The sequence below is a fragment of the Pangasianodon hypophthalmus genome, chromosome 11, assembly GCF_027358585.1.
Source record: "Pangasianodon hypophthalmus isolate fPanHyp1 chromosome 11, fPanHyp1.pri, whole genome shotgun sequence".
Classification (NCBI taxonomy): Eukaryota; Metazoa; Chordata; class Actinopteri; order Siluriformes; family Pangasiidae; genus Pangasianodon; species Pangasianodon hypophthalmus.
The window spans coordinates 13,190,574-13,210,531 of NC_069720.1; the positions used below are offsets into that span (position 1 = coordinate 13,190,574).

At 39.0% G+C, this 19,958-nt stretch overlaps 1 protein-coding gene across 3 annotated transcripts in view; it reads right to left on the reverse strand.

Moving 5' to 3' along the window:
* The window catches only part of gpc5b (glypican 5b), a 72,774-nt gene that overhangs the window by 5,625 nt on the left and 47,191 nt on the right, over window positions 1–19,958 (reverse strand). Inside the window, exons 8-9 of one of the 3 annotated variants that reach the window (XM_034308427.2) lie at window positions 15,280–15,418; window positions 8,692–8,843 (exon numbers count right to left, since the gene is read on the reverse strand). The exons of 1 other annotated variant lie outside the window; for it this stretch is intronic. In XM_034308427.2, the coding sequence (XP_034164318.2) occupies window positions 8,836–8,843; window positions 15,280–15,418 (147 nt within the window). In that variant the 3' untranslated portion in view covers window positions 8,692–8,835. Of the gene's footprint in view, window positions 1–8,691; window positions 8,844–15,279; window positions 15,419–19,958 lie in introns of those variants that run through there. One more of the 3 variants, XM_026930328.3, reaches the window with a different exon arrangement.

Below are 19,958 nucleotides of genomic sequence, written 5' to 3' on the forward strand. Positions count from 1 at the left end.
CTATGATTATTTATTATTTATTACTTAATTAATACTATACTATTATTATTAATACTTATGTTTTTACACGGAAGGCAAATGAGACAACTCACCTTGTATGAATCAGTAGCTCCAGCAAAAGACATTTTGATAATTAAAAAAAAAAATAGAAAAAAGAAAAACTGTCATCTTTGAGACCCTTTTGATGGGCAGCAGAATTTAAGCTTCCTATTCAATATTGTGACCAGTGTATATAAGCAAGGATTATTTAAAATGGTTCCCGTTTTCCACCATTCCTCTGGCTAAATACAATATCCACATTAGTTGAGAAAGCTGACTTTATCTATGTCCTATACTGAACATCATATTCTTCATGTCAGGCTATAATTGTTTTTTTAAGAAATTGAGACACAGGAAGCTTGTGTATGCGTGTGTTTACTCATATATTCATTTTGTGTTAATAAACTCTTTAATATGATAGAAAGTAAGTTTTTTTTATTTTTCTTTATTTAAGCTTCCTCTTGCTTTCTAGGCATAAAATATGTGTTTAATATTCTGCATATTATGTTAATATATGAATATTAATTTAATCTTTTTAGCTTTGGTAACTGCATTATTGTCTTTTGTTTTTCTTTTGCACAGGAATAAACCCTTCCTTTTTTGAGTATCTAATTTCCAACCTCAGTCAAGTTTTAATCTGAGAATGCTGATAGCCTATTTTCTACCCCAACCTGGATTCTCATATACTTCCTTGTCACAGGCCGATCAGACTTGCCCCTCACACAAAGAAGGAATGAAATAGGTGGAGGAAGGGAGACGACAAAGCAGCAGCCACACCTTTGCTGTACGAAACACGATTCCAGGCCCCTTACAAAATAACCACGGTGCTATTTGCACAAAGCACAAAGGAGTCATTTATCTCCGATCTGGAGCCACGTACGCTGATGAGAACAGAGAGCTCAGCCGATCTGTTTCACACTGAAGGTGCAATGCCTCAGGGGTTCCTTGGTAGTGGAAGGAGAGGTGTGGAGAAGATAATACCCTGTACATTTGTGTGTGTGTGTATGTGTGTGTGTGTGTGTATGTTGGTTCACTTCTATCGAAAGCATGATATGATCACAGTGTTATGTTACTATTAAATTTGCATACCGTCTATGAAATTCTCAGACTAGCTTCATGAATCGCTGCACATGCCAAAATGTCTAGTGTGTGTATACAAGTGTGTACCTGTGCACAGCCACAACATTCTCACACACACACACACACACACACACATACACACACACACACAGATAATTTACCACCATAAATCTGCTTTTTTGTTGTTGTTTGTTTGTTTTTATACTGGGGCATTTTGAGAATTGATTAAAATCACACTGTCTGGATAAATGTCTGCAATCATAGGGGAAAACATTGTTGAACTCAAGAACATTCAATTGTGTCTTGTACAGTGTTTTTAACGGAAATCTGAATTCTGGATGCAGACTTATATTTAGATGACTAATGAGCAACACAGAGGTGACAGTGATGAGAAAAAAAATTCCCTGAGATGACATGCGGAAGAAACCTTGAGAAGAATCAGACTCAAAAGGGAACCCATCCTTATCTGGCTAACACTAGATAGTGAGGCTATAAATCAATACGGAATACAGTGTTCAGAATGAGCAACAGGACATGATTACAGTTCTTAGTGCAAATCTACAGTAACCAGGTTAGATTATCCACTGAAGAAAGGGTGAGACTTGGGCATAAACTGTTTTTGGGAAATGCAAATCTTTAGTGTAACAATGTGGGACCAGCAGCAGCAAAAGGTGTGTCACAAGTAGAGCATCAGGATGAATCAAGCAGGTCGGTAGGGTGAGAGGAACCACAGCAGTACAAGTGTGTCAGGATCAGGCACTGACATCATGTCAAGGTATTTTCCTAAACTCAATCTCTGCTTGCATGTTCTCAATTGCAATAATACAAAAATGTACTTGTAATCCTTGGAAAATTTTATACCAAAAACAAACCTGTAAAGTCACAAGAAAAGAGAGTTTGTGCTGCACTTGCAGTTAGTTATAGCAGTTTCCAGATTTGATGATCCATGACAAAGGTAGTGTAACATGTCACAGGCAGACAGTGAGGATCCATGTGCAGAAGGTTTCTTAATGAAGATCAAGGCAAAAAACTGAAATCACAATTTAAAAAAAATCAAGATGAGTAGACAAGGCAAGGGTAATAATGGCAGTAAATCCAAGAGCAAACAGTCCAAAGGGACAAATCAAAGAATAAACAAGTAAACAAATCAAGGGAACAAAACATTAAGAGGCAAGACAATATTTAACAAGGCTCAGAACTTGCGTAATGCAATGCTTATTAAGTCTTCACACTGAATAGATACACATGAGCTTCCTAAAGAGTCCAAACACAGGAAATGAACAGAGGTTACACTGGCAGAGGACACACTACTCTGGTGACTGCTGGGGTGGAGAGGAATTTAGCAGTTTATTGTTAGCTAGCTAGCTAACTCAGGGCGTTTGCTTGAATTCACTTGGCTTGGATGTAGTTTAGAGAGAATCTGCAGTAGGAGAGTGGTGTACAGGGATAAATTGATTAATGTGGCACACCTAACACCTATTAGCACTACTGTATTAATGGGCTGTCAGTCTCTCGTTCTCATTCTCTTGTGCAGTAAGCTGAGTGTGTATGGGGACATGAGCCCAAAATAAGCCATGAGGTTTGAACGAGCTGAAAAGGTTCCAAATTTCTGTTGTGGTTCAAATTATATTTTCCCCTTTCTCCTTTTCTATTGCCATGCCACCATGGGCACGAGCTAGACACATATTAAAGCTCATGAGCAAGTTCACCCTGGGTCATCTGGGTTCTTCAGTGTGAAATTGCTATCTATAATCTGATATCTAAAATCTGGCAACCTCAGAGGTGTGACCGGCATGCAGTTGTTTTTAATAATCTGCATGGTGTGCCCAGAAAAACTACTTAAGCACCAGTTTAACCCAGCTCTAAATATGAGGAACTTTCCTCATGTAAATATTGACATGTCTTTTGAATTTAAGTCACCAAATCCAAATACAGCCCATGATCTGCACTTATGTGATGAGTAAAGAAAAAAACTTAAATTCACACCATTTCTAGTCAGTCCTCTGAGCCTGTGAATTCTGCTTTTAGATCAATGTCTAAGCTGAAGCTAATATGGGAGATAGAAGGATATTCACAGCTGTGCACACTGTAGGATAAAGTGCAGACCACATTTGAGTGAAGAGGCTCACCGTGAAAGTCAGCAGCAAGTAGCGCCAGACAAAAGGTTTTTTGTTAATACATCCACTCTGCACACAGATCTAAGCAGGTATGATGGGTTAGTAATACACTTTGATGTTCATTAGACAAGACAAAAATCTTATCCATTCACTCACGGCTACAGCAGAGAAAGCAGGTGCCAAAAGACGGCATCATTTATGTGACACCAGCGACGGCAAAGCGATGTCAGCGCCATCAGCATACCCACCACAGGGGATCGACAAACACAGCGGGACATCAAGGAGTTATAATGAATTCAGCCTTCTTTATAATCATGGATACAAAGGAATGACACACAGAGGAGATGTAAAAGCATACAAAAGAAATACTTTAGGCCTCATTTTCCCCCTTTCAGCTTAACTTAATTATTAAGACCCTTAATAATTTTGCATTATAATGAAATCTGTAGTAATTGTTCATATTTTATTTTGCATCTATTAAATAATCTATTAAATAATAATAAATAATCTATCGTCTATTATTTTGCAACTATTACATTTTATTTTGCATGAATTTAATTAAGGCTTGTGCATTGTAATGTAATAAACATTATGCAGACCTGTGCTGACTTTGCTTTGTGCACAGTCAGTGAATCTGCTGCACCAGAAATGAACTGGCTCAGAAACAGACTAGCCATAAGCCATTAGGCCTGTATCACCCTTGGGAGCCTGTGTGTGTGTGTGTGTGTGTGTGTGTGTGTGTGTCTGTGTTTGTGTGTGTGCCTGGGGGCAGGGTTAAGCAGAGACAGCACAGATTCCAACACCAACATCCACAAAATCTCATTCATGGCTCTAACGCAAGATCCCAATCCTGCACCTGGAGTATATTAGGTACTCATAGACACGTAACATGTTAATAACAGATAAGGAGCAAAAACAAACAGTGCTGATCGACGTGTGGATTCTGAAAGACTGTAATATTTAAATGGCAAAAAGAAAAGAAGCTGGAGGGAACTGAGGAAGAACTTGAATGTGGAAGGTTGGGGCGAATCTAAGGGCCCTTTTCAGACAGTGGGCCCAGCAGAGCCCCATATTTTCATCAGATAATTAGGGGTTGGGGCTTGGGGCCCAGAGTAGAAATTTGTCAGGGGGCCCAAAAATCATAGCAGCTTTGTTTTCACCAGCCCCTGAAGAGGATTATTTGGGGTCGTGGCTCTAAGCTATTTCAGAGATGTCAAGAGAAAACAATAAATACAGTAAAAACACCACCTTCTAGAGGGACAGGAATGTGTATATATACACTCACTGAGCACTTTATTAGGAACACTATATTAATACTGGGTAGGGCCTCCCCAGGGCCTCTCTCAAAACAGATTCAGTTCTTTGTGGCATGGATTCCACAAGATGTTGGAAATATTCCTTTGAGATTCTGGTCCATGTTGACTTGATTGCATCACAAAATTCCTGCAGATTTTCCAGTTGCACTTTCATGCTGTGAATCTCCAGTTCTACCACATCCCAAAGGTGTTCTATTGGATTCAGATCCGGTGACTGTCAAGGAGTACACACTGATCAGCCATAACATATATGAAACTGTTTGAAACTTTTTTATTATGGCCCTGATTGTGCTTAATGCTATTTTTAATTGTGTGCAACTTCATATTTTGTTACTAATTTCATTTCCTTTTACAAAGAGGATAATTGGTTTGTATTTATTTTATGTATAATATTTGTATATATATACCCATGTATATATAGGGTGGTGCAGCAGGTAACATTGCAGCCTTATAGCTCCAGGGATCCTAGTTTGACCCTGATCTTGGGTTACTCTCTGTGTGGAGTTTTATGTGTTCTACCAATGTTTCCTCTGGGTTCTCCAGTTTCCTCCCACCGCCAAAAGACTTGCAGGTAGGTGGACTGGCATCCTAACCAGGGTGTAATCCACCCTTGTGCCCAGTGTTCCCAGAATAGGCGGCAGATCCACCACGACCCTGACCAAGATATAGCTGCTATTTTTTTTAAATTTTGCTTTACAAAAAATTTTGCCTTTGTTCTGGACTTCAGTGTTTTTTCCTGCTCAATATCACCTAATCACACCTCACAAACAGCTTCGCTATGATGTAATGTGTCAAGTTGGGTGTGTTATAACAGGAAAACACACGCATGAGACTAAAACAGCAGGATTGGGAAACACGGAGATCACATATGAAACGGTTTTAGCTCGAAAAGGCTGCAGAGAAAGAAGCAAGTGACTGCAGATGCAGTGTGCTTGGCACATTCACTGGAAATGAGGTCACTGTAATCACAGTTTACCAGGCTGCTGAAGCATGCCTGCTCGTGTGTTTGATGCTGGGAAAGTAATCTGGTAATTACCAAGGCAGACACACAGGAATGCCAAGTCAATATGAGAGCAGTCAGTCAGTGATACATGCCTGGCAAACAGTGCCAAACACTTTCGTTCTTTTATAATGCAGCCTTTTTCTGAGTGATTTGATATATGCTAGATAGAGACAGTGGAGCATTGTCTGACCTAAGGTAATACATTTTTAGATTTCCACCCTCTTCTCTCTCTCACACTCTCTCTCCCACACACACACTCACACACACACACACATGCACACACACACACAGTCTTATTGTTTGACCTTCACTTGAGTCTTGAGGTAGGCAATATAAAGCTATCTGTCTCAGTGCAATCCTAGTTGAATTGGTAATGAGTTCTTCATTATCCAGACCACAATTCCCAAGAAAGGGAAAGGAGAAGTATACACACACACACACACACACTTGCACACACACACACACACACACACACATACTCACAGACACATCAGCAAATTCCTATACCTTGTAATTAACAAAAATACCAAAGCCATTGTTCACAAACTCACACACTTCTGTAATATACAACATACAATATTCACGTTTTTAAGCCTGTAATTTCCCTATGAGGCTAGAGGGGTTTCTGTAGATGACAGTTTGAACAATGGCCTCTCACACTTAGACCCCGAGCTTCCCAAGGTGTCCCAATTAATCACAGAAGCACCACACAAATGCACATGCTATACATGCTAAGGCCTCTTAGAAAAATGTAGAAAAGTCAAATGGTAACATGCAATGCATTTGAAATAATTTGAGAATTTGCGATTTCAATATGTGAAAGTGAACACACAATACTCCCAATATGCTCACTGTTACTAGGCAGCAAGGAAATTTAGACACTAATAATATATATACATGCAGATCCTTACACTTGCCCATTTTTGACAGGCACCTGCCATAGGATGGGATATATTAGGCAGCAAGTAAACAATCAGTTCTCAAAGTTGATGTTTTGGAAGCAGGAAAAATGGGCAACTGTAAGGATCTGAGTGACTGTGTGATGGCTATACGACTGGGTCAGAGCATCTCCAAAACGGCAGGTCTTGTGGGGTGTTCCCACTATGCAATGGTTAGTACCTACCAAAAGTGGACCAAGGAAGGATAACTGGTGAACCAGCGACAGGGTCATGGGCGCCCAAGGCTCATTGATGCTCATGGGGAGCAAAGGTTAGCATTTCCGGTCTCATCCGACAGAAGAGCTACTGTAGCACAAATTGCTGGAAAAGTTAATGCTGGCTATGATAGAAAGGTGTCAGAACACACAGTGCCTCACACCAGTCAGAGTGCCCATGCTGTCCCCTATCCACCCCTGAAAGCACCTACAATGGGCATGTGAGCATCAGAACTGGACCATGGAGCAATGGAAGAAGGTGGCCTGGTCTGATGAATCACATTTTCTTTTGCATCATGTGGACAGTCAGGTGCATGTGCATCGTTACTTGGGGAATAGATGGTACCAGGATGCACAATGGGAAGAAAGCAAGCCGGTAGAGGCAGTGTGATGCTTTAGGCAATGTTCTGCTGGGAAACCTTGGGATCCTGGCATTCATGTGGCTGTTACTTTGACATGTACCACCTACCTAAGCATTGTTGCAGACCAAGTACATTCCTTCATGGCAACAGCATTCCCTAATGGCAGTGTCCTCTTTCAGCAGGATAATGCACCCTGCCACACTGCAAAAATTGTTCAGGAACGGTTTGAGAAACATGACAGAGCTCAAGGTGTTGACTTGGCCTCCAGAATCCCCAGCTCTCAATCCGATCAAGCATCTGTGGGATGTGCTGGACAAACAAGTCCGATCCATGGAGGCCCTACCTCACAACTTACAGGACTTAAAGGAACTGGTGCTAATGTCTTGGTGCCAGATACCACAGCACACCTTCAAAGGTCTGGTGGAGTCCATGCCTCGACGGGTCAGAGCTGTTTTGGCAGCACAAGGGGGACCTACACAATATTAGGCAGTCATATTTATATATATTGCGTATAGTGTATATATTACATACTATATACACTATATAGGTTACACCATACTCAGAAACATCAACACTGTATCACAACTTCATAGTTTATAAATTGTAAGTTACTCCACATTGTGTACAGATAGTTAGCTGTTTCCATGGTCTACAAACAGCAAAACTTTGATCAGCCAATGTAGCATTTTTTTTTCACATCTTCAGCTCGAAATACTGATTAGCATAAAGTCCAGGGCTCCTAGTACACAATATAATGATGTATTATCTAAGCTTGCCAGCTACCTAAAGAGAGCTAGCTAAACAGACAGCTCAGCTAACATGAATGTTAATAGTGTAGCTATACTGGTACTTTTTTTAGCAATGGCATGAAAATCCTGTAGCTGTAGCTACCGCGAAATAAAATTCTATCACATTTTCAAAAACATGCTGTGTGTTCCATTTGCTTTTCATATGTAATTGTAAATGACTGTTTAATAAATGGATTCTTGTCATAAATTATCTAAAAACTTTCTTTTTGGCGCTAGTTCATATGTCCACAAACCAGAGAAAATGTCATACACCACAATTACTGACTTCTTGTAATTTTGAAAATACATAGGCCTCAACAATAGATGAAAATTTTTTAAGTAAAACCAGTTGTCAAGTTTGCTAGCAATATAACTAATCTTTTATTGTGTAATTGTCACGAATACCTAAGATTGATAGCAAGGTAAATTATTGCATGAGTTCTAGCAAGCTAGCTAACATTAGGTGAAATATTTTTGTGTATTTAAACCTGCAGCCAAGTATGATACCAAGCTGGTTAACAATTGGTTAACTACATATTTTGTTGTTACTAGTACTAGCCTGATTTGGATAAGCAATTTATTGTTAACATCAGTAGCAATGTTAACTATAAAGCTAGCAAACAGGTGAGATCTTTTATCGTGTAATTAAAACAAGCTCATTAGAAGGCTAATATGTACTTTATACTAAACAGTATGTGAATCAGAAGAAGTGAACAGAAAAGAAATTGTCTGATAAAAATTAAGATACTATCCCTTGTTGGACCAGGAATGTTTGTCATTCAGCAAATCAGGATGTGTGTGTACACAGACACACTCAAACACACACACACACACACACACACACACTCTTGTTTGGAGATTTTATTACACCAGGTTCCAGATTTCAGTCTCAGCAACTACTTATCAGTCCCAGCTTCTATAAACTGGATATATAAAGTTACAGGCTAAATACCACATCCGTCTTGGGCACTGCATAGTCAGGGGTCTGCGGGAGCAAAAAAAAGGACAAGTAAGGGGACAAAGACAGGAATAAAACATGCAGGAAGCTTATGGGTAGGTCACACCTCTCATCCCCACCGACTGTAAGGTCAAACAGGTCTAAAGGCCAGTGGAAGCTTCTGGCAAAATGAATCTGAATAAAGCTTTGGGAGCTTGTGAGCGAATTTCTTGTATTTAAGCATATTAGCATTATTGACACTGAGAGCAGGCTGAAACAATCAATGTGTGATCCCGGGTCACATCGCAAAACACAAGCATATGGAATCTACAGCCAGAGGATTGAATAAATTGGAAAAATTGACGCTGACAAAAAGTCTTTCAGACTGTTTTTTTGTTTTGTTTTTTCTGTCATTTATTTCTTCCTGCACAGGGTTGATAATAAAAATCACACCAAAACCAAACAAAGTGTGCAAATGGCTCTCACAGCTTTAAATCAACAATGTCCTCTTGTCAATCTTTTTACAGACTACTGTGTCTTTAAGACTGCAATATGTAAATGTCCTCTGTTCTGATTGGATGTTCACCTCACAAGTGAAATGAGACACCACGCTCCTGCCTGTAACAGGTGCAGAACTGCATTAGCAAAGTAAGCTATATAGCTAGCCATTATAAGTAACTGTTAAGCTACTACTCACAGACACATTTGAATAATAAGGCATCTCCTTGTCGAACATGGCAATTTTAAAAATATTATCTAACTTTACTCCAAGGTAAAGGTTGGTGACCCTGACACTAAACTAATGCTACAAAAATGATAAATTTCTAGCATTTCATGCTGTGATCAACAACAGACAAGTTGTGAAGGTGACCATCATTCCAGTCCCAGGCATCCAGGCATCAGAACCCATGCAACTCGGCCAAATAAAGCTTGAAGATGTGGAATGCCAAAAGTGTCTAAAGGAAAGGCTATGCTTCTACTCCAGCAGTCCTCAACACCAGGTTGGGCAGTGCTCCTCACAACCCTCTGCCATGGTTCTACAGCCCACTCCTGAGCGAGCACCCTCCAAATCTCACTCCACCATGGTGTGTCCTGTCAGTTTCTCACCACAATTTTGTACTACCAGTTCAGATTGTATACTCAGGAAACCTTTCTTCTGTTTTAGCACTGATCGAACCCGGTGCGGCTGGGAACTTCATTAACCGTTCCCTCCCTGAGAAGCTCCAGCTGCCCTTTCAACCACTGCAATATCCCTTAAAAGTAGAGGCCCTGGAAGGAGGACCCATTTGAGGAGGGTCTGGTATCCAATGCACCGAACCCATCACCCTCTATGTCAATGACTTACACCAAGAATGTGCTGAAAATCACACGTTGGTTGGCACAATGTCATGGTAACTGTCTCCTCAATCCCTCAGTCAATGTGGCTTCTACCTCCACTGAAAGCCCCGAAACCACAGCCCAAGTGATTATCCCTCCTCAACGCCCCTATGACTGTGCTATCAATTTACTAGCTGGACCCACACCCCTTCACAACCAAATTTACCCCCTATCCACCAAAGAAACACTGGCCATGGAGGAATACATTGAGTAAGCCCTCAAACAGGGGTACATATGCTCCCAACTTCTCCACCATTCCCTGGATTTTTCTTCATGGAGAAAAAAGGGTGTGGCCAATGGCCATGCATTGATTATTGTGGGCTGAATCAAGTCACCATCAAGTATCGTTATCCCCTGCCTCTGGTCCTGGCAGCTGTGGAAGAACTACTTTTCATATACATGAAACTCAATCTACAAAGCGCCTACAACCTTGTGCATATCCATGAAGGAGGCAAGTGGAAGACAGCCTTTAGCACCACCTCTGGCCACTATGAGTACTTTGTAATGCTATATGGGCTATCATCGGCATCAGGAGTATTTCAGTGCCTGATTAATGGCATGCTGTGGCAGATGCTGTGAAAGTGTATCATAGCCTACATCGATGATATTTTGGTATTCTCCCTTGATGAGACCACTCACATCCAACACATCAGGAGGGTACTGTCACAGCTCCTCAAACATCAGCTCTATGTAAAAGGAGAAAAGTGTGAGTACCGTATGCGCAAGGTGGCTTTCCTAGGCTACATCATAGGGCCTGAGGGGGTGCTATGGATCAAGACAAGGTCGCCTCTATTCCTATGGAAGACCAACCCCAAAGACTCACCCGGTGTAGACAGCTGTTTCCAGCAGAGAGGGCATGTGTGGGAACAAGCTCACCAACACCTAGAGCGCAAAACCCAAGTCACCAAGAAATTTGCAGATAGACAGCATGGAGAGACACCCAACTACAAACCAGGTGATTGGGTATGGCTCTCCACCAGAGATCTACAGGTCACTGAAGGATGCAGAAAGTTGACACACTGCTATATTGGCCCATTCAAAGTTCTCCAGTGCATAAACGACATCACTTACAAGCTGGAGCTACCACACCACAGCCGCCTAACTCCCTCCTTTCATGTCTCCCACCTTAAACCAGTCACTTCAGGTCCCCTCACTGAAGGTATTCCCATTTGCACCCCTTCCAGCACCCCTGGACAGTCAGCTTACACCGTAATGGAGATCCTAGTCTCGCGGCACTGAGAGACTAAGCTGCAGGACCTGATAGAATGGGCTATGGACCTGAGGAAAGGTGCTGGGTACCAGCCCATGTTGTGCTCGATCCCCTACTGTGTCAAGAATCCATTCACGCCACCCTAATCGACCCAGATCCACGGCCTAGGGGGAGGCCTAGAAGAAAGCTCGCTCCCAGAGGTAGCGCTTCAGAGGGGGGTTCTGTCATGTAAACCCCGGAATCGGCATCCAACTACAATTCCCAGACTACAGTGCGGCCTACACACATGGCTGCCAAGTACTACAACACCCAGCCAACATAGACTCTGTCACGTTCACGTTCACCTGATTACTGATCACACACACCTGGACTCAATCACACACTCACAGTATATAAGGACCCTCACTCACTGCGAAGTATATGCTCTGTGTTTTTGTTCCAGTCAATACCAAGCCATTGTTCACTGACTGACTTTCTGGTTTTGATCTAGTTTCTGGTTTTCTCATTTTGCTCTTGCCCGCCCTAGTTCACATTTGTTCATTGTCTGACCCTTGCCTGAATCTTCGCCTCTGGATTACGTCTCTGTTTTGTTTGCTACTTTTAATAAAACATTGAACACCTGCACTTGTGTCCATATCTGCATCGTGACAGCTAGCTAGCGTTATGACGTTGAGAACAGTGCATATGATGCCTTGAATTGGGCCTTGTTCAAAATGCAGTCAGGACTGAACTGTGCCAAATATATTTTACATTTGCACTGAAATGCTCAAGGATGTCTGAACAAATAACCATTGGTCACTCCTTTTGCTTGGGTCCTTTGGTGGTTTATGCAGAGACATTTTTGTTTCCTGACAAACAAGAACAACATAGCATTTAAGGGAATGTGACCAACTTGCCGTGACCTGCTGTAAAGGGACTGGGCATGGCTAACCTGCTGTAAATTGAATGATGTAAAGTGAATGGGTGTGGCCAACCTGCTGTAAAGGGACTGGGAGTAGCTAACCTGCTGTAAACTGAATGGGCATAGCTAACCTTGTAAAGGAACTGGGTGTGGTTAATCTGATGTAAAGTGAATGGGCATGGCTAACCTGCTGTAAACTGAATGCCATGGCTAACCTGCTGTAACAGTGACTGGGTATGGCTAACCCACTGTAACCTTTAACAATGTTTACAAACTATATTTAACTCTTTTATTTCAAAAAACAGAGGAATATTCAGGTTTCCATGATTTTACATGAATATAAACCTATTATCACCCTTTTCCAAAAGAGGTCTGAGTGGAATCAAGTAGTTCTTTTCCATCAACCAGGTGTCTAATCTCAAACTATTTCACACCTTTTCCCTGCAAAAGAGCCAGATCTTTGCTGGCAGAACTGGTTCAGCTGGCCCAGCACCAAAATGACAACAATGTGGAACCAGTACTTTGGTCAGTGGCTTGTCAGTCTTTAGTAATTCCATTTTTTTTACATGACCACCATTGAAATTAGATGTGAACAATGCATCAACAAAAGGTTTTTAATTATTATTAAAACTATAGCAATGAATCAATGGTTGAGTAAATAAAAACATTTCACTGACAATTGGAACAAACTTGGTAGCTATACTGCTAATGTTAATTTTAACACTGACAAGGAAAAAAAATAACCCCCATGGTTTCTGGGTGGGAAAAAAGAAACTGTACCTCTAAAATAATGAAGTTAAAAAATCAAACAGGACTTCAAGAAGGAAAATCAATAAGAAAAATAATTTGAAAAGAAACAAAAGCAAGAAGTCAAAATTTTGCCATGACTACAAACACACTGTATGTTCTCAAATCCTGAGATGTAACTCCCGGAATTGTTGTTATTTTTGCAATCATTAGTAAATTCTCATATTGGATTAAGTGATGTTTCAGGTCTACAGAGGTGATTCTTAAAAAGGTTCACAGATTCCCTGAACCAGCGTAGGCTCTGTGTTGAGCTGGAATGTGGTTTTAACGGTGGCTCCTGGCTTCACTGCTTGCTGATCATGTTTTTCCACAACTTCGAGTTGGCCAGAAAAGACACTTATTTCCATGCCTGTACAACTTGGTACAGATAGAATAAACACACACACACACACACACTCATGGCTTAGCTATTGTTCAAAAGCATTTGCTGATGTGATATAAAAATGTGCTATGTCAGTCTCTGTGATTACTGATTGCTTCTGAAATCAGAGAGTGAATCAGGATGGGCCAGCTGGCTCTGATATTGAACTGTTTCTATCCACAGCCTCTTTTGGCCTCGATCGGTGCTAGCTTAGGAGCAGGAAGGGGGAAAAATCCTTTGAATGCTTGGACAGAGTGCATTGGCTTGACAGCGGAAACCTAACATCTTTCAGATTTAGTTCTATCAAATGATGTACAACACCACAGAAATGTGTTTCTTGTCTCAAATTGTAATTGTTTTAATTGTTGCAGTCTTGTGAAGTCCTAATAATCCAATAATACATCTGTGGATCTTAGCTTTTCTTAAACTGCCAGTGCACATTTTAAGTGTAATTCTATGGGAAGCAGGCTGCTGCTTTAAATCATGCTGCTGCCAGCATTTTTTTGGATCTCACTGGGGCATCTAAAGTTCCCAATTTCCATAGAAAATAAGTTTAAGCACTGAACAACATCAAGCACTTTTTTTTTTTACCTCCCAACCAATCAGGTTGCAATTTGTGAGACAAGTGAGAAAATAGTGACTATGCAGGACATTTTTGGGACAATCACCTATATATGATGGGACAGCCCACATTAACTGTGGCTGCATACAGTTAAGTCACACAAGCAACTCAGATTCTCTTGAATACTCAAACAACCTCCTCATCACCAAAGTTAGACCAATCTAAACTAGAGAGCAAGCTAGACTAGTTAGTTAGCTCATGGTGGCTAGGACTGCTAAGAACATGGTTACAGTTTTCATATTAGTATAAAAACAATCCAGCTACTGATTCTGAAAAAAGTGTAATAGCACACTTATAATGGTTTCAAAAGATGTCCTTAACTCAATCATTTGTATAAAACATGCTCACTGGTCTTATTTCCCACTTGTGAAGTCATAATTCCAAAGTCTTTGTATTCAAGTGCACCGTTAACCTTAGCTGGTTATATAGCCTCTCTCAGACAATCTCAAACAAGCTTTTCCTAGCATTTCTATTATAAAACCATGCATAATATAACCAAATGGTAGAGAAATAAGTAAGTGTCTATGGCCTAATCTTTGTAAAACTGCTTTTGAGGGGAAAAAAAACAACCACTGAAATCAGTAACAAGACTCAATGTAAGAATTATTTCTGAAGCACCTACAGGTAGAAATGCATGGTTAAGGCACATTTATGTGCAACATTTACCTCAGGAAATCCTATTTTGAATTAAAATTTTGAAGGCAGCACTGAAACAGCACCAAGCTTGGAGTATGGTTAATTATTTATGTGTTGTATTGCTAAGGTTAGGGGTTAAACCTGAGAAGGTCAAGAAAAAAGGTCAGGATCAGTAGCCTAACCCAACCTTTAGAAGATCAATATCAACCATATGTTTATTTTTTTCTAATGTCATTGAATGTCTATTGACAGCAGTGTACAACATATTTCCAGATGACTAAACGTGACTCCATCATCATTTAAGCACCTCTATTATCCCTTATGTATGTTTACACAAAATTTTTTTTCAGTCTATAAATGTAAATTTAACTACCCAAAGGAAAAGTCTGTATGAATTCTAATGAACTGGGGCTATTTAGATGTAAGAAAAGCTATTAATGCTAACTCCGCCCCAAATCCTAACCTTAACTTTCATAACTTTTATGTGAGTTGAGTTGGAAAAAATTATATACTTTTATATACCGCTACAGCAATATTATTTGCATCCATAGAGATAAAATTAAAATGCACCTATTTCCTCTTCATCCTCCGCTGAACCTTCACACCCGTCTTCATCATCACATTCGCCGCTGGTTTCAGTTCCACTGCCACTGTCCACATGCAAGTGCTCATGCTGCTCATCATCCAATCCCGTTTCAGCCCACATATCCTGTAACACACCATAACCATCACAGTCTAGATTTCATAGTCTAGATCCTTCACTCTTTGTAACCTTTGTAACCTAAAATTTAAATCAGTAAAAATGTTAACAGCTAATCAGCTGCTTTCAGAATTTGTAACTGCTATTTAAAAAAGGTTATAGAATACATTGTGATACCTGTGATATGTGTATTCTGACATAATTTATCACCATATCAATATTATATCATCATATTGCCCAGCCATTACTATACTTGCTACAAAGGATAAATATGTTACAGTATGGTGAGACTTGGTTCTAATTGATTGTGTGATTTTCATGTGATCCTCATTTATCAAGCTGATTAATTAATTTATTTGTAAATCTGTTGCCAAAGCATTTACAAAAAAATGTGGTATTCAAGAAAAAAACAGTTATTTCAGAAAAAAATCCTACAAGAGCCCCTGAGTTTGTATAAATTTCCATATAAAAACAGTCACTAAAGTGAACATTCAAAGCATATGACTAACAAGGAGTTACTGCATTTTTGTGTGGATTTTCCCCCATTCTCTCTCCAATTTAACTAATTCCCACCCACTAGTCAGGTCTCCTCCTATCATACGACATCTACCAACCAGGGAAGGCTTGCTGTGAGATACGTGAAGCCAACCAACCACATATTTTCTAACTGCTGTTCATCCTGCATTGCAGTGTAACACACTCAGAGGAAAGTGCTATCTACTCTCTTCCACATACATAAGCTCACGAACACCCACAATTGGCTAGTGTTGCTGTGATTGACTTCCCACACAGACAGCACTTAGGACATGCTCTTTTCAGCTTTCTGTGAGCTTTGCCTTTTAAGCAGTTTTGTGAGTGTACAAAGAACATCTGAGTTAATGAAATGTTTGCAAATCTGGCAGGAATCTTTAGTTCAGTTTGGCCAATGAAAAGATTTACATGCAAATTTGCTAAACGATTGATAAATGACGCCCTGTGGATTTGTATTTTTATATAATCAAGAGTCTCTGTGGCCTAGCATTATCTGAAATGTCAGTCATCCACTACTGGCACTGTCACATTTGAAAGAAAGGACATATGTTCTCAAAACAAAAAGCTACATGACAAAGTTATGAAAGAATCTGTGGGACACTTGCCAAGCACCAAGGAAACAAATATTGTCAAAATACAAACTCTTTAAACTCACACAAGCCGATGATGCATTCAGGTTTTTTCCATCCACTTTACCTATACACAGTAAAACTGTTTGGTGGGAATAAATCTGGAATAAATCTTACAAGGCATTTTTGACATTTTCGGATTGATTTATCCTTACAATAGACAAACCCAATCCCTTCTTCAAAAACTTTTCTATTAAAAACTTAATAAAAACTAATTTCCTCCTCTATCTTTAGTTTGTTTAAAAAACAGTCTGTTCTTTATGGGTCTCACATTCTTTGGGTGGAGTCGATGGAGTAGAATTTCTTTTCTGTAACATCACAAAGAATGTTTTCTCAGATAAGATATAAAACTTTGTTATTTAGTCCTCAGTGGATGGCAATGGATATTGTATGTTTTTGGATTTTAAAAAGCTAATGACTAAGTAGCCTTCAACGCCCACCACCTCAAGCTCAGTGAATCGATTTATTCTTGGCTTGTGTCCAACTGTCTACTGCAAATGAATCTTTTGTGCTATAAAAAAAAATCAGTATTCCAATACAAACCTGTAAATCCCATTTCTTTTCTACACAATAACTGGCCTTCATTTCTCAGCCAGAGAAACTGCACTAAAGGAAAAATTCAGCCAAGCGAATCTCTTTGAAGCAGGTAAATAAAGCAAACCCACCCACGCAGTCCAAATAACCACTCCGACAAAGGCTTCCAGGCCAGGAGTCACAGCTCATAGCTTATAATACCAGCCAAGGCAACACCAAACGGTGTATGGCACGCAGAATAGCACATGGACTCGCTCAGGCGTGAATCCCAATTTTATAGCAGAAAAATTCTCAACATATGCAGCGTTGGCAAGATGATGAATACTGCATAAACATAGGGCACAGATATGAGATATATAAAAATATATTTTCTAAAAATTAATCCTTCTTCTCTTCCTGTCATATGGTGTTACCGTAGTAAGAATCTGTTCATTTGTTAGGCCTATATTCAGAGTGGGTAACTTAAGTCCAAAAGTTACATCAATATTTACACAGGGAAAGTTTGGGTTATTCAGAGTTGGGTTACGCAGAATCTAGTTGGAAAATTGATCTGGTAAGTTCATGTGTACTTACTGTTCTTAATTCAATTCTTTAGAAAGCTTTGAGAATCTGTTCTAAAAAGACATTTTAATTGTTTATGTGTTCATACAGTGTAGTCTTGGTGTTACTGTAGTAAGAATCTGTTCATTTTTAAGGGGTATAGTCAGAGTGGGTAACTTAAGTCCAAAAATAACATCAATCTTTACACAGGTAAAGTTCCTTGTGTTCAGAGTTGGGTTACACAGATGCTTAAGTCAATTTTCTGTGCTGCCCATTCAGACTATTAAACTCACCAGCATTTAGTTCACACCGCTGAAGTTGCCAGATTTTTCTTTAGTAGAAAGATGACGTTTTTCGATAGCATCTGGAACACCACTTTTAAATACAAGCACTTGCCAAATCTGAATACAGCCCTGTATGAGAAGTGCAGAAAGAACACACAGGACAACAGACATACTCGTCTGACCACTGTTCACTATCTGTGTTTCATTACAGAAGTTCATGTCCCAAATGGCATTCTAAAAGAACTTCATTTAGCACCATGCCACTGCACCCAGAGGTTTTGTTAATTAACTGGTATGTAATCAATTACTTGCCATGTCAGGCTGTTAGAGATGGCACCTCACCTGTTTCTCTGAAATACCATGGATAATCTGCTTTGTACTGACTCATTTATCATTCAATTACATGGCTACTTCAACTCTGTAGTTCAGTTCTCTAAAGTATATACAGTGTGTGGGCATAGTGGCAGTGAGAAATTCTTGATGTGTAGGATTCACTGCAAACTCAAACTCAAAAACAGCTCCTTTAAGGTTTCACTGGACGGTTAACAGCTCTAGGTAGAATGATGTCTACTTAAAGATTTCTCTTAAAAGATATAAACACGGCATGCTGCTCCAAATGGTTCGTCAATACTTTTTCAAATTCCTATAAGGATTTATGTTGACCTAACCACAATTTACAAAAGCCATGACAGCTGGAATCCACTTGTCCAGTTGCCTTTCCCACAGTTTCTAGGTTTAATAAGGTTCTAAATATTATATTTTCTACAGGGATTCTCCTTGGAACTATATAATCTAATTTGAAAATTCATGTGGTAAATTCATTCAATTCAATTCAATTTATTTTATTTATTTATTTATTAATTCATGTATACTTACTGTTCTTAATTCAACCTTAGAAAGCTTTAGAAAGCTTTCAGAATCTGTTCTAACAAGACATTTTAATTGTTTATTTGTTCATACAGTGTACACAAGTTTTAACACTACACTCAGATAAAATTGTTGAATCTAAACCTTTAAAGATACCTTGTTTTGTCCATCTGGCAGATCCCCTAAAAGTTCTATGCAGAACCCTAAGCAAACGGTTTCCCAATCAGAAATGGTTCCATGTAGAACCTTGTTAGAAAGCTAAAAACCCCTACTTATCCCAAGAACCCTTTTAAAAGAAGTGAGTTGGTTTACATAAAAGTTTAACCTGATCTCATGAGAAATTTCTGTAAATTAAAACAAAAATGCTTAACCTGATCTCATGAGAAATTCCTATGAATTAAAACAAATGAGGATAATGTGGTTGGATTTTGTCCGATTTTGGAAAATCAAAGACAAAGTCCAAAACTAGTCCTGCTCCACTCCTAATTTTAAGCCTTGTAAGTTTTCATATAAATTGATTTGCCTGAGTTGTTACAAATTCGCAAATGTCAAACCACATAGAAAAGTTGAACTGATGATGTAATAAGTAAGGAATAAAACATGTAGCAGCTATAAGCAGTCATTCCCTCACTAGCCTTATTTTTCTCTCTCTCCTTAAGTTCATAAAAAAATGCTACAAATCACTGAACCTTAAATAAATAAATATCTCCTTATAGAAATGATAACATATTATAATAAGCTATATATATATATATATATATATATATATATATATATATATATATATATATATATATATATATATATATATATATATAACATATATATAATATATATAAGGTGTTATATATATATATATATATATATATATATATATATATAAAACACCTTCTGTCCAATTAGTATGGAGAATTCAACGGTGCCATTGTATAAAGCATAAAATTGTTTATTTAGTATGTTGATGTACAAAAATGTATTTGACCCCTTCATGATTGCATACAAAATGTCACAACAGTACCTAAGTACTCATATAACACATTTTAAAATGTGTTAAAACTTTGTAATTTACTTATTTAATGAACAAAGATATCGAAAACTGGTGTTGCCAGTGTGAAAAATTCATTGTCCTCTCAAATTTAACTAATTGCACCACTTTTGATAGCA